The following is an 18,545-nucleotide window of genomic DNA, read 5'->3' as shown; positions in this document are numbered from 1 at the left end:
ATATATTAATAATGACCACTTGGGCGAGGTACTAGTGATTGACTAGTACCTGAGGAACCGTACCCCAACAAGGAATCAATATCTTGAGGAAGGGAGAAAAGGATAAAGAGGGTGACAAGATTTCAAAAATAGGTTATTGAACAAGTTTCCACAAAAAATGGAAAAATAATTGTACACTTCAGTTCTTCAACAAAGGAAGAAAAGAATTTCTCATCATTTACAAACATACATATTTATTTCAAACCAAGTGACTTCCTTTGTAACTGTTGTAGGCATGAATTTGGGAGGCTTTGTCTGTTAAAATAACATTGTACTCAGTTAGAATTCCTAGGTATGTCTGAATAAAACTATTATTAGTATTATATTGCAGACCACAAATGCTGAGTACTTTAGCTATGTGTGATGTATCTTACAGTAAAGAGACAGCAAGGAAGTTAGTACGAGCTGATTCTGTCTGTGAGCTGCCTGCTCCAAGAAGACTGAGGTGGAAATGTGACCCTGAAACCCATGGATATTTAACTTCAGCAGCTGATAAACTCCAAAGGTACAGACCAAACTGTTCGGGATAATTGACAAGAGGCTCTTTGTGGAACTGTTATTAAAGTAATTACAGTGCTGCATTTCTAAGTTTGTATGGTCGTTGCACTACTGCTTTGGCGGTGATTTCCACAATTACTCATTTTGGCATAAATTGAGTTGTTTATGCAGAAAGTTGCCAAGAAGAGTAATAAGCCTGAGGATTGGGAGAGTTTTAGAAACCAGCAAAGGATGACCAAAAAATTGATAAAGAGGAAGAAAATAGAATATGAGAATAAACGAACAAGAAATATAAAAACAGATTGTATGAGCTTCTAAAAGTATGTAAAAAGGAAGAGAGTAGCGAAAGTAAACGTTGGTCCCTTCGAGGCTGAGACAGGAGAAATTATAATTGGGAATAAGGAAATGGCAGAGATGTCAAACAAATATTTTGTATCTGTCTTCATGGTAAAAGACACAAAAAAATACCAGAAATAGTGAGGAACCAAGGGTAAATGAGAGTGAGGAACTTAAAGTAATTAATATTAGTAAAGAAAAAGTACTGGAGAAATTAACAGGACTAAAAGCTGACAAATCCCCTGGACCTGGTGGCCTTTATCCTGGGGTTCTAAAAGAGGTGGCTGCAGAGATAGTAGATGCATTTGTTATGATCATCCAAAATTCCCCAGATTCTAGAATGGTCCTAGTGGATTGGAAGGTAGCAAATGTAACACTGCTATTGAAGAAAGGAAGGAGAGAGAAAACGGGGAACTACAGGCCAGTTAGCCTGACGTCAGTAGTCAGGAAAATGCTGGAATCTGTTATTAAGGACATGGTAACAGGACACTTAGGAAGTCATAATATGATTAGGCAGAGTTAACATGGTTTTATGAAAGGGATATCATGTTTGACAAATCTACTGGACTTTTTTGAGGATGTAACTAGCAATGTAGATAAAGGGGAACCAGTGGATGTAGTATATTTGGATTTTCAAAAGGCATTCGATAAGGTGCCACACAAAAGGTTGTAACACAAGATAAGGGCTCATGGGGTTGAGGGTAACATATTAGCATGGATAGAGGATTGGTTAACGGACAGAAAACAGAGAGTAGTAATAAACGGGTCATTTTCAGGTTGGCAGGCTGTAACTAGTGGGGAGCCACAAGGATCAGTGCTTGGGCCTCAGCTATTTACAATCTATATTAATGACTTAGATGAAGGAACCGAGTGTAATGTATCCAAGTTTGCTGATGATACAAAGCTAGGTGGGAAAGTTAGCTGTGAAGAGGACGCAGTGCCTGTAAAGGGATATAGACAGGTTAAGTGAGTGGGCAAGAAGGTGGCAGATGAAGTATTATGTGGGGAATTGTCAGGTTATTCACTTTGGAAGGAAGAATAGAAAAACAATATTTTTTCTAAATGGTGAGAAACTATTAAATGTTGGTGTTCAGAGGGATTTGGGTGTCCTTGTACACGAAATACAGAAAGTTAACATGCAGGTACAGCAAGCAATTAGGAAGGTAAATGGTATGTTGGCCTTTATTGCAAGGGGGTTGGAGTACAAGAGTTAGGAAGTCTGGTTGGAATTGTACAGGGCTTTGGTGAGACCACACCTGGAGTACTGTGTACAGTTTTGGTCTCCTTAAGGAAGGATATACTTGCCTTAGAGGCGGTGCAATGAAGGTTCACTGGATTGATTCCTAGGATGAGAGGGTTGTCTTATGAGAAGAGATTGAGTAGAATGGGCCTATACTTTCTGGAGTTTAGAAGAATGAAAGGTGATCTCATTGAAACATATAAGATTCTGAGAGGGCTTGACAGGGTAGAGGCTAAGAGGCTGTTTTCCTGGCTGTAGAGTCTAGAATTAGGGGGCATAGTCTCAGGATAAGGAGTCGACAATTTAAGATTGAGATGAGAAGGAATTTCTTCACTCAGATGGTGAACCTTTGGAATTCTCTGCCCCAGAGGGCTGTAGATGCTCAGTCATTAAGTATATTTAAGGCTGAGATTGATAGATTTTTGGACTCTAAGGGAATCAAGGGATATGGGGATCAGGCGGGAAAGTGCACTTGAGGTTGAAGATCAGCCATGATCTTATTGAATGGCGAAGCAGGCTCGAGGGGCCGTATGGTCTACTCCTGCTCCGATTTCTTATGTTCTTATAGCCAAGGAAATGTAAATCCTGCAGATTATGACAATATTAAATGCCGCACGCATCTTATACTTTGGAATTATTACGTTTTTCCAGGCTGATAGACAGCATTGATCTAAGTGTATACCGGTTTAAGGCTTTTGGCAAAGACTTTATCAAAAAACAGAAGATGAGTCCTGATGCCTTTGTCCAAGTTGCATTGCAGCTATCCTTTTACAGGTGAGTCTCTGAAGTTTGTGTAGAAGTTTACTGACCTTCACTGTGCACCAAGTTGACTTTAAGGAATATAGGAAAGCACAGAATGGGCACAGGTCGCTTGGCTGATCAAACTTGTACCTTCCACAGACCATGTCAAACATAATCTATTATCATGGTTCTACCCAACCCATTTGATTTCTTGAACAAAGGATTTGATGCTCTCCATGAAGCAAGAAAAACTGAAAAATGTCTATCTAACCTTACATTTTGCTTCATTCTCCCCTGACCAGTTTCCTTCTTTGAGATGAAACTTCTTGTTCCTACCTGTGTAGCAACCAACCTGGGCCATGTATCATTCAATTGTCTCTATTGCTACTTATCCTGATAACCATCATTCTGTGGGGGAAATCCTTTTTAATTTGCTTAAGGCTTATTAGTTTTATTTTCATGTCCTTTAATTCTGTGTTCAGCATCCAAGTTAAGTAACTTTTTTGTATTTACATGACCCAATGCCGCAGCATTTTAAGAACCTCTTTTGATTGCCCTTCTTTATTTTCTTTTGTTGAATGAAAATAAGCTCAGTTTTGTGAGTCTCTCTTCAAAACTTAGAATCTTGAGGCCTGGAAACATCCTATATTTTCTGAACTCTCACCTATGTCCTTTTGAAGGTAAGATACCCAATAATATTCAAAATCTATCATCACCAATGATATAAAGAAAAATAATTTGTTTCAGTATGTCATCGAGTGCCTTTATGATGCAGCAGCAGTAGGATTGTTGCAAACAGATTCATATTGGCTGGAAACCTTCAGTGAATGCGCAATAATCACAATCAAATTGTTTTCCTTTTCTACTTCACGACTAGACATTCCTTCATTATGTCCTACCTCTGCCTCAGCAGCGGGCAGACAAAAGCTGCTAAGAAGGTTGGTTTATGGGGTGCCTTCCTCCCTTTCCCCAACCATCTCCAGTCTCTAGTGAAGCCTCCCTTTCAGTGAGCAGTAGTCCAATTCGAGTGCAGGAGTTGGCACTCCTCAAACCTGAGTGCTGGGGAGAGTGTGCCCAGGTCCTGCACTGAACATGAGCTATCTCTAGCAAAAAAAAAACTCTACTCATGATACCTTAGCAAGGCCGCCTCCAGAGCTGAGTCTTGTTGTTCCAAAATTATGTCCCTTCATTACATTTACAAAATAGGATGCTTTCATAATGCACCAAGTATCACAATTCCTGTTCATGTCTATAACTTTCTATTTATATCCACATTAAATCCCATCTGCCATTGCTAATCTCATGCACAGAATTGATCCTAATCTTTTATATTATCAATCTCTCACGCTCATCATCTAGCCAAACAGCTTGGCAAATGTTATGATATTACAAGTATTCTCTTCAGTATCATTTCTGGTTAGTATGAAAAGCAGGGGACTCACAACAGATGCCTGTAGGAACTTCATTAGTCATTACCCACTAGCCAGTTATTTTTCCATTTATCATCGCTTGCTGCTTTTCAATGCCAAATCAATTTACAATCCAATTAGCTAATTTTCCAGAAATTCCATGAGGTTTCGAAACAAGGTTAAAGCTCAAATGTGGAAATTTATCAAATGCTTTCTGGAAGTCTAAGTAGATTATAGCCACTGGATTGCCCTTGCTAGTTAAATTTAGTCACCTCTTCAAAGAACTTCAGTAGCTTTGTGAGGCAGAACTGTTGCTTCTAAATACATGCTGACAATTCCTTACTTAGAAATCCAACTCTTTATTCTTTAGCTCAGAGCAGCCATAGAATTTGAAAGCATTTTCCCCCATTACTGATTTTAGGCTGAAATGGTCTATAGTTCCTCCTTTTTGAACACTGGGATAAAATTTGCCCTCCTTAAGTCCTCAGGTACAGTTCCTGCACTTATGGAACCCTGAACATTTAGCAGAACCCACAGGAGAAGTAAACTGCTCCCAACCTGAAATAAGCCAGATGGCAGGCAGTCTCCTTTAGCCTTGAGAGGCAGCACAAGATCGGGGTGGGGGGTGGGGGGGTGGGGTAGGTGGGAAGAGACTGAGAAGAGTGTGGCAGTGTCAAAGAATGGGGTGATCAGTACACACATTCAAATCAGCAGATTATCATTTCTGGTATTTGGAAGGTCACGGTGAATAATTTGACAATTTGAATCTGATGAATTAACTCCAAACATGTGCAACCTGATTGATATCAGTGCAGTGAACCAAGTTCATGACTTTGCACGTTTGTTCTAAGCTCGGGTTTGTTAGGGATGCAAATCCTGAGTGCGTACGTGAGGATGCTGTCCAAATTCACTGACTGATTCGCTCACTGTTCCAGGCTGAAGTGCACTATCTCCTCCACTCACTGCCAGTGTGGGCAGCTCATATGGGAGACCGCAAGGCAACCATGTGTGTCACTGCGTTGTGGGAGGTGCATGCCTGGAGCCTGCAGGCTGTCTGAACTGAGACCAGATATGCACATTCGCATGAAGAAATGGAAGGTCAGTTCCAGCAACAGAATTTATTGTAATCGGCGATATCCTTCACAAACTCAAGTTTTGTATCTGAGCAAGTATTTTTGCCGTGTGACACAGGAGGAGACCAGAATGTTTCAAACATCAAAGGCAGCAACTCCAGGGGGACCAGAGAAAGAATGATTTAAACTGGGTCGTTAAAACTACCCAGCCCATTTGAAAAGTGTGCTCTGAAATGATTCGAACAGGTTCACTCACACAATTCAAATCACTGCATGTGTGACACCTTAGTGCTGCTTCTCCAATGTTGAATATGAGTCATTGCTTCTCTCACTCAGTTCCTCTCTCATTTCCTTGAAGATTCTTGGATGCAAGTCATCTGGTGCCCCGGGTACATTTAATTCCTTGAGGTTCTTCATAATGCATGCTTTAGTAATGTCTAAATTGGTTGTACATTCCAAGTTAAAATGACTGCATCTAAAATTTGTTCACCATCTCATTTATGAAATCTAATGTGAAAAATTACTATTATATATATCTGACATTTCCTGATCCTGTGATATTTTTACTACATTTATCCCTTAATTGATCTATCTGTGTTTTTGCCTACCTTATGTAAAAGATGTCTTAGGATCCTTTCTTGTTGCAACCTAGAATCTACCTTTTTATTGTCCTCTTCCCTTTTCTACTATTCATTTATTATCCTTAGCTGAGTTTTGCACAGGCTCCAGTCCTGATGACTGTTTGTTTGTTTCTTTACTTTTAAAATAATTCTGCTCATCCTTCAAAATAGTTTTGGTCTTTATTTCCCTTTCTCATGGGGACTTTCCACATTGCTAAAAATTGCTGCTGCCGTTGTTGTTGTTTCTAATCCAGATGCCATGGGAGACTCGTGCCCACTTACGAAAGTGCTTCAACACGTCGCTTCCAGGAAGGAAGAGTTGATAATATCCGATCAGCAACTAAAGAGGCATTCGATTTTGTAAAAGCAATGATAGATGGGGGAACCTCAATCTCGGTGCGTCTCTCTCTACCTTTCTTGCTCTCTGTCTGTCCCTTTCTCTCTCCTCTTTGCTCTACTCCCATTTTTGGACTTGCTTGCTTTCTTATCTATCTGTCTTGACTTCTCTCTCTACCCCCATTCCCCATGGCTCTGCTGTGACACCACAGGATACAAGCGTACAAAGGCCAACCAACATTTGTCTGAAATTCCTCTCGCTGCTATTTTAGCAGTGGCATTTTAAATGGGTTAACACCTCTGCTAAAGTAGCAGAGAGCAGAACTTTAGACATATGCATAAAACACTCAAATGCTAATATCCCCCTTCATAATGTCAGGATCCAAATCCTTCTCTTTCTTTCTACCTTACATGAATATTTCTTCTATACATATACCAATTGTTACTTTATCCTGTTAGATCTTCATACCCTCATGTTATCTTTTGCCATTTTTTAAAAAGCCATTACTTTTGACTTTTATATTGTTAACGTATTGATTTGTTCCTTCGTCCGTTTCACTGCTATTGTGAGTCTGTATCCACGTGTAGGAGCGGGTGAGTCAGTGCGTGTACGTTACATGCGTCTCTGGGAGCGCAAGTGAGTACGTGGGCATGTCTGAGTGTGTGTGAGAGAATGAATGAGTGAGTGCATGCAAGCGTAGAGCTGAATGAATAACTGAATGCGTCCATGTGTATGTGCTAATGAATGAATGTGTGATCATGTGAGAGCGTGTGTGTCCAAGTGAGTGAGTGAGTGAAATGAATGAGGGGATGAGTGTGTGAGTGTATGTATTACATATGCCTGTACATTCTAATGCCTAATGTGTGATGTTTGCCTTCTGATGGCAGGACCCAAAAAAGATGGAGCTTCTCTGGGCAGCTATCGATGCACAGACGAATTACACTGTTCTAGTAAGTGAAAATAATTTCAGTTTCAAATGCTGTGTTAGCAAATTAAAAAGTTTTATTGATGACATCTTTAATGGGGTAATTAATTAATTAGCTACATTAACAGTGAAGCAGTAAGTGGTGTCTTTCGTAACTGAATGCACTTACAGTGCTGAGCACTTCCAATAGTTATTCAATAAATCTTCCAATTTTCAATATTTCATATCGTTCTGTAGCAGGAAAGTAAAGTCTGTGTTATTTATGATCCCAAGACTAGAAAAAAAAATCCATATTTTAAAATAACATCTTAGTGGCTCAGAATTAGGACACTCTAAGTAACCCAGTTACTGTGCTGTGATGTTTCAATTTATTAAGGCTCATTAGAATTATACTATGATGCAATCTATTATAATAGAGCCTGTAAGGCAGATTTAATTTGGGGCCAGAAATTTGATTTCCTTTTATCAGCAATAATTCAAGTCTCTCTAGCAGTCACGGATATAATTTGTTACCATATAACATCAAACCGGGATGACAAGTTTTAACTTAGTCATAAAATGGATGACTGAAATGTTGGAAGAAAAGAAATGCATCAACTTGTTTTTCAAACCACTGGAAACTGAAATTGGAATTTAAAAGGGCATCACCTTCACAAAAGAATGTTTGGCAAACCTTTTGTTTACAAACACATGATGTGATGACTTTCAAAAGACATCACCATGATGAAAATAGCACACAGCTCTCTTCCATTCCTGGACAACAAAAAATATGGATGAAGGCTGCACTGGTTAGCAGTCGTAGTAACCCTCAATATAGTACAAAGGATCTTAATAACAACTGAACATGTTGACAAAGCACAGCAGTCCATCAACAGCTGAAAAGAAAAAAAGGCAAGTTCATGTTTCGGGTTCAACCCAGTTCTGACAATGGGCCTCACCTGCCACATTTACCTATCTTTTCTCCTTTCAAATGTTGACAGATCCTACTGTATACTTTCAGTATTGTCTGGTTTTATTTCTGATTTCCAGTATTCACAGTTTTATTTCCACAAAGAGGCTCTGCAGTATCCAATTGTTCTCCCTCCTTTCCCATCTCCAAAATCATCTATTGTTCACCCACTCTTGTTGAATACTGTCTCTCTGTTTGTCATTGCATTCACCCATTCTATCCGAATAGTGTGTCTCCCTTACTACCACTGCAATCAAGCATCGAACTTGCAGGTCTGCATCAACTGAAATTGATGCAATAATTAGAGCCTGTAAAACTGCATCTAAAATGAGGGCTCTTTTGGACCTAATCAATTTGGATATGAAGCAGAGTAACTGAGAGGAAACAGGAGCTTAGGCCTTTCTCCTCCTCACTCTTATTGGGGTCAGTTGAGTAGGTGGGGGGAAGGTTACATCCCCAAATCACTGATTTCTTGCTGTGAAATTTCAATATTTTCATGACTGTCCTTGAATTTACTTCCGAGGGGAGGGAATACAGGAGCTTAACTATCTTGCAATCAGTTTGTTGACACTGACAGTGCATTCTGCACCCTCAATGGTGCTGTTGACACAATAGTATAATAATCAAGATGTAATCACTACAGCTTTACAAACAGTTCAATCAAGTTTTCAAAGCAGACTGTTCCTGGGTAATGCAACCTGTCCCCTAGAAAAATACAGCACAAAAAAAAGTCTCTTAAAAACATAAACATAGAGTCAACTGCTTTTCACTTTTAATTAAAAAGGGCTATTTATTTTCCTCTTATCTAGATGTCTGGTAATTTATTATGAGCTAGGATCACTACTATTTCCTTTCTTCTCCATTTCCCTCTCCTCCTTTAAGACCTTCATTAAAACCCACTTCTTTGGTCACCCTCCTAATCTTTCCTTTGGCTCCATGTTCATTTTTCTTATGCCTCTGCAAAGCCCCCCCCACCCCGGCACATTTTTCTATGTTAAAAATGCTATATAAATACTAGTTGATGTCTTGAATTCCATGCATCTTCTCATTACAGCATTTGAGGTAACCAGCAAGTTCATCAGGAATTTTGTATTTCAGTTTAACAACCTGGTTTCTTGTCACAAAACATTGTCATTTCCATGCTTTATATTCAGTCACAAAGTCTATGCGGTGTCCAAATAAATTACTTGCATTCAATTTTTTGCAGCAGTAATCTTCAGTACTACCCAACTTATGTTTTCTTGCAAAACCGGTTGTAAAGGCTCTTCATTTTCAAATTATTCCAAGTAATATTCCAGTGAATAATTAATTCCACAGAGTAGTGTGATACAGTCTGGACTACTCTGTGTTGCAAGGGAGCACAGAATGGAGGCCAGATGTTTCCCCACAGATGGGGTGGAAAAACAAAATCGTCTCCCCTATGCCCATCTTACATGCTTCTTGGCATCTGGTTAAGTGTGGCACTGACATTTACTTGGAGTTACCCACCCCACCTTTTCAGTCACCAGAAGAACATAGTCTGAAGGAAGAATATGCATATCCTCATAGGAGGATAACATCCCTTAATTCTTTATTAATACGATGGCCTAGAAATTCAGACGTGCCCATTTTCCTCCCGGTTCCACATTCAGAGATAAGTAACAACACTTTTTGTTGCAGGCGTTCTGCAGAGTTGGTTTTCTGCTTCAGTGCAAACCAATCTTGCAGCGTTAGGTTAGGCCTCTTATTTGCATATGCAAAGAGCCTAACGCCTCTTGTTTGTCCTTATCCAATATGACCGGTGGCACGCTTTCGGTTGGAAGTGTGCGCATGTTTCCTGCCCGCCATTCTGGGGACTTAGGAGACCGTGTAGCTCCTGATTAATGGGTGCTACGTGGCCCAATTTCTAGGCCCTTGCATTTATACGTGATAATGTCATTTTATATAAAATAATTAAACGTTTTTCCCTTTTGGGCTATGTTCTAGGCTATTACTGGGATGGCAATAGACAATCACTTACTTGGACTGCGGGCGATGGCAAAGGAACTGCAAATGGATTTACCCAAACTATTCACTGATAAAACGTACCTGATGAGTAACCATTTTACTCTCTCCACCAGCCAGGTCAGTGTCTAAACACTATCATACCAAGATTCCTTGATTTACTTGTATTGGCTAAACAAGAATGTAGAAGAGGGACACCACAGTGCCATTGCAGATTGAAATTCCATGTCCTATGCCATGGAATGAAAGGACACAAATCTCCACATGATGTTTGTTTTCCAGGTTTCCGTAGTGGGGAGGTGGTGAAGGGGTGGCCAGTCACTTCCTCACAAGGAAGGAGAGGAAAGTTGGAGAGCAAGTCAAGCTGGTGTATTCTCACACACTGCTCAATGACTGGTTCTAAAGCAGCATTCACCACCATTTGGGAGCTGGATACCTGGTTGTTGTCTTGACCTGGAATAGTGTATGCAACAGGAAAACCAACACAAGTGGTGGGGGGAAAAATCATGGGCCATAATTTGCTGTAGCAGGGCATTTAATGGCTTATGCCATTAGTTAGACTTGCCCATTTAGATTTTTACATTTTTGCCTGACAAGTTGCTGAAAGTGCGAGCTGATAACATCGCAGCGAGGGAAAGAGGGCATCTGGGACCTGAGTGAACGGGGCAAGCAACTATGTATCTCCTTATCCAATCAGATTGAAGGATTGTGAAATTAATAGTGCAAGGACTGAGAAAGAAGTGTAAATTAGAGTGGGCGAATTCAATGTCAGATCAGGTACAGAAAGAGAAAGAGAGGGACAGAAAGATTGGATTAAGAAAGAAAAAAAGAGACAGAAAGGAAAAGTAAAAAAAAATTAATTTAAAATGACATTTTTTAAATCTCCAACAATTAAAATCTGAACAGAATCTTGAAATATTTTATTTCATTGAGGTCTTCTTGAGCTTTCAACTGCGACACTCAACTAATCCTGACTCACAATACCCAACACACAAGAACATCGCGACACATAGTGCATCTTAACAAAAACCATCATACACCATGAACACTGAGACACACACACCCTGGACACAATGTAAAAACATTCCACCACTAATGGCTGATAGATAACTCTCAGAGTCTATGGTATTTTCTTGTACCAGTGCCACATTCCTCTTCTGAGCTGCAACTTCCATAATACTATCTATATATTCACTTTTATTTCCTTTTGTGATCTTCAGAAATACATTGGATTGCTTCTGGTCAAATATTTCTTCAAAGGATCCTAGAACATCAAATGAAACATTCCTTGAACCTACTTTACACAAGTATAAACTGAAGTTTAAGCATCAGGATTCCAAGCCTTTGGAAATTCTGTTCTTGTGACATATGCAGGACTGGTCATTCTGCCTCCTTTTCTGTCCCACCATCTTAGAGTCCAGTTAGTTGGCTGGCCAACCATGTTTGTTGCCACTACTAATCACAGTCATGATTATATCTCTACAGTAAGTGAACCTTGGCTCAAAACTTTATGATGTTATATTGTCTGCTGTCACCCCTTTATAATTGATGAATATTCGGCTCCTAGGCAAGGACTGTGTTAGATGAGAATGGAGTGTATTATTGAAAAGTAAGCCTATTAGAAATAGTATCAGTGATATCTTATCAGCAAAGTGTATGATATGAATAGCATATCTTGGGCATTTGTCAAAGCAGTATTGATGGGACAAAGTTCAGTTGTGTGTACATGATTGTATAAGAGCAGCAGAAAGGTTGTAGTTTACAAGGTAGGTACTAAATATTTAAACCATACCCACATATCAAGAATGTGGAACAGGTAAACATAAAGTGGTTATATTTACCCAGTCAATCTATCTTAGTCTGCACCATAGCTCAGGAACATTAAGACCTGACTTCTATTGTTCTACAGGTACCAACTACAATGGAGGCTTTTCTGTTTTATGGCCCTGTGGTTCCAGATGGTTATGGTGCTTCCTACAATCCACATTTGGATCACATTATCTTCTGTATTTCCTGCTTCAATAATTGCAAGGAGACCTCTTCTGCCATGTTTGCAAAAGCCGCGGAGAAGAGTCTTAAAGAGATGAAAGACCTGTGTGTTAAGTGCAACGCCAAAGCTAAGCAAAGCTTCATGGGGAATGCGACGCACAAAGTTCAAAATGGAAGGAAGTCGTGCAATTAAAAGTTCTCAAACTCTGGTTGGACTATGAAATGCACAAATGGTCATTTCTCTATGCAAAAGAATAGCATACTGCAGTCAATCTTTGTCAGTTTGGAGCCTGTGAGTAATCAGGTAGCGTATCAACTCACTACTGTTCATACATTATGACTAAACAAATCAAAATGTAGCATTAGCTCTATTGTAGTAGTGTGTTAGTAATGTGGAAAATAGAAACTATATATTCTGCACATCACTCCTGGATAGATTGGTCTGCCAAAGATGTTTTCATGATACTTGGTAATCAAATCAAATCTGTGCCATCTAACTCCCATCTCTGCATCATTTATGTAACAGATCAAAAGAATGTATTTTGTTTATTAATGAACTTGTTTCGTGTTGCTGTGGTGACGTAATTATAAAAGATAGAGAATTAAATAACTTTGGTACCCATATCAACAAGAGGTTTTAATCACGTTGAACATAAAATGTTTTTTTCCGGGTCGTTTGTTTTTTCATGCAAATTACAAAGTCGCTGGGCTAAAAATATATGCTGTAGTTGGGGAATATGAGCTTAACTATAAATGTTTCACATGTCCTAGTGTAAGTCTTAATGGAAGTATTCTTGTACAAGTTATCGTAGCAATAGGATACAAAAGTATATCCCTGGAAAGAGCACTGGTGCAGTCACAACCGTGGCTGTATTCTAGCAGCTTCCTTATAATGTCAAGACATGTGGTGTGTTTAGTTCTGTAAATAATTGTGGTGGCAAGTAAATGCTGCATAGTAAATCTAAATGTCAATTCAAATGAAACTATTTTTGTTTAAAAGTCAGGATTGTTACACTCCTGCTTCTATTTATATACATTATGATTATGCAACAATGGAAACATATTTTACAAAATAGATCATAGGAAAGTCAAATATATATGTATAGTCAGTACAGTCTGAGAGCAATTTATTGTACATAAATATATCTTAAGGAGGTGCAGAGGTGACTCTGGTATTTCTCGTTAGAAACTGATAAAAGTTCTATGTATTTTGCATTGTATTTTATGTTCTGACAGTGTATTTCTTGTTTGGCATATAAATCATTGTGAGTGGAGTGTTATTAACTTTATGTTCATTGTCCATTGCTAAGTCTTGTGCTCTAATGCTGCCTCTTGAGGCAGGGTGCTTAGAGTTGGTGCTATTGACCAAATGAAGGGAAAACTAACATGGACAATTGTGCAGTGTTGTTCAATAAAATATTTATTGTGAAAGCAGTGAGCGGTCAAAGTAATTGTACAAAAACTGACTTGTGCTGACCATGTGATTTGACCCCTGTGTACTTCCATCTCAATAGGACAGAAATCAGTTTGCTGTATTGTGAGCCAAAAGCAATTCCAGGAAAAAAGCATTACTCTTATCTCGGCAACAAATACATAAAAAATGATAATGTTATAAAAATACATCAGTCCTGGTGTGTATTATTGCATATATTTTTGTTCCTGATTATATATTTTAACATATCCATAATTATTATTTAATGATAACCCATTAATGACGATTTTCTGGTACATAAGAACCACTTTATGCTATATCTTTACATAATTTATAGTGTATTGGAGCATCTGAAGTAGGTTTACTAATTTAACAGGAAATAAAAATATACCATGTTCTAATTAATACCTGTTGTCATAACCATTAACCTTTTAAATACTAAATCATCTTTGCAGTTTATACAGATATTTTCTACCATATAATTTCTACAATATACACATTTAATGACTATAATCCTAAAACCCGGGAAACCTGATGCTGGGACCTCTAGTGTTTTTCATTTAAAATAAAAATACTATTAAAATGATGCGATGTCCCAATCTTACCTCAGGGCTTTTCATCTCAGATCAGTATTTTTTTTTAAAACTATATTAAAATGCTATTTTATGTTCCTAGTTTGGGCCTCAATACTCACATTAATGTGCATCAAAATAGATGATTATTAAAAGAATTAAATGGCATGCAAACCTGCAATGACATTTGTGACTGGCAAATGGGATTCTAGGTTTTCTCTGCAGAAAGCAAGGAGGTGATATTGAATCTGTATGAAACAGTGGTTAGGCTACATTTGGAGAATTGTATGCAGCTTCGTACAGGAAGGATAGGATTCAGAGAAGAGTTATAGGAATTATTTCAAAAATTAGAGGTTTTAGTTACAAAGAAAGGCTTGAAAAGGATAAGAGGGTGATAATATGGAGGCTTTCATAATAATGAAAGGTGTTGAGAGGGTAAACAGTGAAAGATTGTTTCCACTAGTTGGCTACACAGCCATAAAATTACAATTATCATTGGAAAAATGAAGGAGTAAGTTTTTGCACAGCAGCTGAATTGTCACAAGTGACTATTGATAAAGGAATTGGATGAGTATTTGAAAATGAAGACTATTAAAAAAAATGTACATGGAAAAACAGAGAAATGGACATAGGGAGCTCCAGTTAAAGAGCTGCACGGGTAGAATGGCCTGTGCTGTAATTTCTACAATTCTATTTATAATCAAAATAATCAGAAGCTTCATTGCTGCACTTCCTGATGAGTTGACTATTATTTAATTTGAAATGCAGTTTAGATCTCGATTTTTTTTTGTTCAATTGCACATCTTCGGAACAAGTATGTGTAAATTTATGTGGCAGGTTGTGAGATTAAACGTCACTCCTGATTGATCAGAATGATGTGATATAAAAATTATTTTGCTATAAATTCCAAACAATGAGCATGGTGAGGCAGGACTGGAAACACATGGATAACACAGAGCATTTCTTCATTTGCTGCCACAAAAACTATATTTTTAATGTATATGTCATTGCATTAATTATAAACATGAGTTTGCTTAAATATGGCAGAGAAGACTTTACAAAAGTCAAGGTGAAAAATTTATATAGGTTTTTTGCAGAACAAAATCTTCAGTAGGTGTGAATCACTGACTGGAAGTGAACCACATTCAGGGAAAACAAAATAAGAAAAGTGACAGATTAGTCTGTGAAGAGCATTATTAATGCTGGCTAAAATATCAGGAATGTAGAGAAGTCAGAATCCAATGTCATTTTCACTGAAGGTAGCTGTTCTGAATTAAGAAGCTGCAATTATTCAAATCTTGTCATAAAAACAATGACAGGGGAGAAGAGAAAAGGCACTGATTTTTCTCATGAAATAATACAAATTATGCTTCAAGAAAGTATTTTTTGTAAAACATCACACACTAGTGTTATGCCCTTAAATCTTTCTATTTGATTTTAGATTTGGAATTTATTCCATGTCGTATACCTACTTGTGAATTCCAGCTCGAACCTCAGCTGCCATTGGTATAGTTTTCATTTTATTAACATTGTAATACATATAAAAATAATATAGGTGATAGAAAGTGAGGCTGTGATTGAATCTGTGTTCAGATGACATCCATAAACAACCTGAGTTTCACTCTCAAGGCTTGTGTCACTTAAACGCTGTGCAAAAATTACTACCTTATTACTCACCCCCAACCAGCCATAATTCTGTTCCAGTTCGGAGTTTACAGAACCTTTCCTTGCCAGCCGAGAAACCAATCTGCACAAAAAAAACAGGCAATGATATACGGCAGGTATTACACAAAAAGTACATGAAGAAATAAAAAGCAGATGTATATATTCCTTAAAACTTTTACGGTTTATGTATACTTAGCACAAAATAAAACAGAGACAAAATTCTTAATTTTCTATAGTTTGCCCTGGGTCATTTTGTGTTTTCTAATGTCCTTTTGTGCCAGAAAATATCACTGCACTTCAAAAGAACTTGAAATACTCCAGCAATACCTCAATACGGTAGCATAGTGGTTATGTTACTGGGCTAGTAATCCAGAGGCCTGGACTAAAATCCAGAGACATGAGTTCAAATCCCGCCACGGCAGCTGGCGAATTTAAATTCAATTAATTAATTAAATTCAATTAAATAAAAAATCTGGAATTAAAATACTAGTATCAGTAATGATGGCCATGAAACTACCGGATTGTCGTAAAAACCCATCTGGTTCACTAATGTCCTTCAGGGAAGGAAGCCTGCCGCCCTTACCCGGTCTGGCCTATATGTGACTCCAGACCCACAGCAATGTGGTTGATTCTTAATTGCCCTCTGAAATGGCCTAGCAAGCCACTCAGTTGTAAAATCTCGCTACGAAAAGTCATAATAAGAATAAAACCGGATGGACCACCCGGCATCGGACCACTAGGCACCGGACACGACAACGGCAAAACACCAAGCCCAGTCGACCCTGCAAGGTCCTCCTTACTAACATCTGGGGACTTGTGCCAAAATTGGGAGAGCTGTCCCACAGACTAGTCAAGCAACAGCCTGACATAGCCATACTCACAGAATCATATCTTTCAGCCAACGTCCCAGACTCTTCCATCACCATCCCTGGGTATGTCCTGTCCCACCGGCAGGACAGACCCACCAGAGGTGGCGGTACAGTGATATACAGTCAGGAGGGAGTGGCCCTGGGAGTCCTCAACATTGACTCTGGACCCCATGAAATCTCATGGCATCAGGTCAAACATGGGCAAGGAAACCTCCTGCTGATTACCACCTACCGTCCTCCCTCAGCTGATGAATCAGTCCTCCTCCATGTTGAACACCACTTGGAGGAAGCACTGAGGGTAGCAAGGGCACAAAATGTACTCTGGGTGGGGGACTTCAATATCCATCACCAAGAGTGGCTCGGTAGCACCACTACTGACCGAGCTGGCCGAGTCCTGAAGGACATAGCTGCTAGACTGGGCCTGCGGCAGGTGGTGAGCGAACCAACACGAGGGAAAAACTTACTTGACCTCGTCCTCACCAATCTACCTGTCGCAAATGCATCTGTCCATGACAGTATTGGTAGGAGTGACCACCGCACAGTCCTCGTGGAGATGAAATCCCTTCTTCGCACTGAGGACACCGTCCAACATGTTGTGTGGCACTACCACCGTGCTAAATGGGATAGATTCAGAACAGATCTAGCAGCTCAAAACTGGGCATCCATGAGGCGCTGTGGGCCATCAGCAGCAGCAGAATTGTATTCCAGCACAATCTGTAACCTCATGGCCCGGCATATTCCTCACTCTACCATTACCAACAAGCCAGCGGATCAACCCTGGTTCAATGAGGAGTGTAGAAGAGCATGCCAGGAGCAGCACCAGGCGTACCTAAAAATGAGGTGCCAACCTGGTGAAGCTACAACTCAGGACTACATGCATGCTAAACAGCGGAAGCAACATGCTATAGACAGAGCGAAGCGATTCTACAACCAACGGATCAGATCAAAGCTCTGCAGTCCTGCCACATCCAGTCGTGAATGGTGGTGGACAATTAAACAACTAACGGGAGAAGGAGGCTCTGCAAACATCCCCATTCTCAATGATGGCGGAGTCCAGCACATGAGTGCAAAAGACAAGGCTGAAGCGTTTGCAACCATCTTCAGCCAGAAGTGCCGAGTGGATAATCCATCTCAGCCTCCTCCCGATATCCCCACCATCACGGAAGCCAGTCTTCGGCCAATTCGATTCACTCCACGTGATATCAAGAAACGGCTGAGTGCACTGGATACAGCAAAGGCTATGGGCCCTGACAACATCCCGGCTGTGGTGCTGAAGACTTGTGCTCCAGAACTAGCTGCGCCTCTAGCCAAGCTGTTCCAGTACAGCTACAACACTGGCATCCACCCGACAATGTGGAAAATTGCCCAGGTATGTCCTGTCCACAAAAAGCAGGACAAATCCAATCCGGCCAATTACCGCCCCATCAGTCTACTCTCAATCATCAGCAAAGTGATGGAAGGTGTCGTCGACAGTGCTATCAAGCGGCACTTACTCACCAATAACCTGCTCACCGATGCTCAGTTTGGGTTCCGCCAGGACCACTCGGCTCCAGACCTCATTACAGCCTTGGTCCAAACATGGACAAAAGAGCTGAATTCCAGAGGTGAGGTGAGAGTGACTGCCCTTGACATCAAGGCAGCATTTGACCGAGTGTGGCACCAAGGAGCCCTAGTAAAATTGAAGTCAATGGGAATCAGGGGGAAAACTCTCCAGTGGCTGGAGTCATACCTAGCACAAAGGAAGATGGTAGTGGTTGTTGGAGGCCAATCATCTCAGCCCCAGGGCATTGCTGCAGGAGTTCCTCAGGGCAGTGTCCTTGGCCCAACCATCTTCAGCTGCTTCATCAATGACCTTCCCTCCATCATAA

At 39.7% G+C, this 18,545-nt stretch overlaps 1 protein-coding gene across 1 annotated transcript in view; it reads left to right on the top strand.

Moving 5' to 3' along the window:
- Nucleotides 1-13,570, top strand: part of chata (choline O-acetyltransferase a) — a 33,440-nt gene extending 19,870 nt beyond the window's left edge. The window contains exons 10-15 of the mRNA XM_067972529.1: nucleotides 416-544; nucleotides 2,765-2,887; nucleotides 6,211-6,352; nucleotides 7,181-7,243; nucleotides 10,133-10,270; nucleotides 12,060-13,570. Coding sequence (XP_067828630.1) covers nucleotides 416-544; nucleotides 2,765-2,887; nucleotides 6,211-6,352; nucleotides 7,181-7,243; nucleotides 10,133-10,270; nucleotides 12,060-12,332 — 868 coding nt within the window. The 3' untranslated portion in view covers nucleotides 12,333-13,570. The remainder of the gene's footprint in view (nucleotides 1-415; nucleotides 545-2,764; nucleotides 2,888-6,210; nucleotides 6,353-7,180; nucleotides 7,244-10,132; nucleotides 10,271-12,059) is intronic.
- Nucleotides 13,571-18,545: the final 4,975 nt, after the last annotated feature.

This window comes from Heptranchias perlo, chromosome 36 (assembly GCF_035084215.1).
Source record: "Heptranchias perlo isolate sHepPer1 chromosome 36, sHepPer1.hap1, whole genome shotgun sequence".
In the NCBI taxonomy this organism is placed as follows: domain Eukaryota; kingdom Metazoa; phylum Chordata; class Chondrichthyes; order Hexanchiformes; family Hexanchidae; genus Heptranchias; species Heptranchias perlo.
The sequence above is the reverse complement of the archived record's forward strand: the minus strand, read 5'-3'. Positions and strand labels throughout refer to the sequence as shown.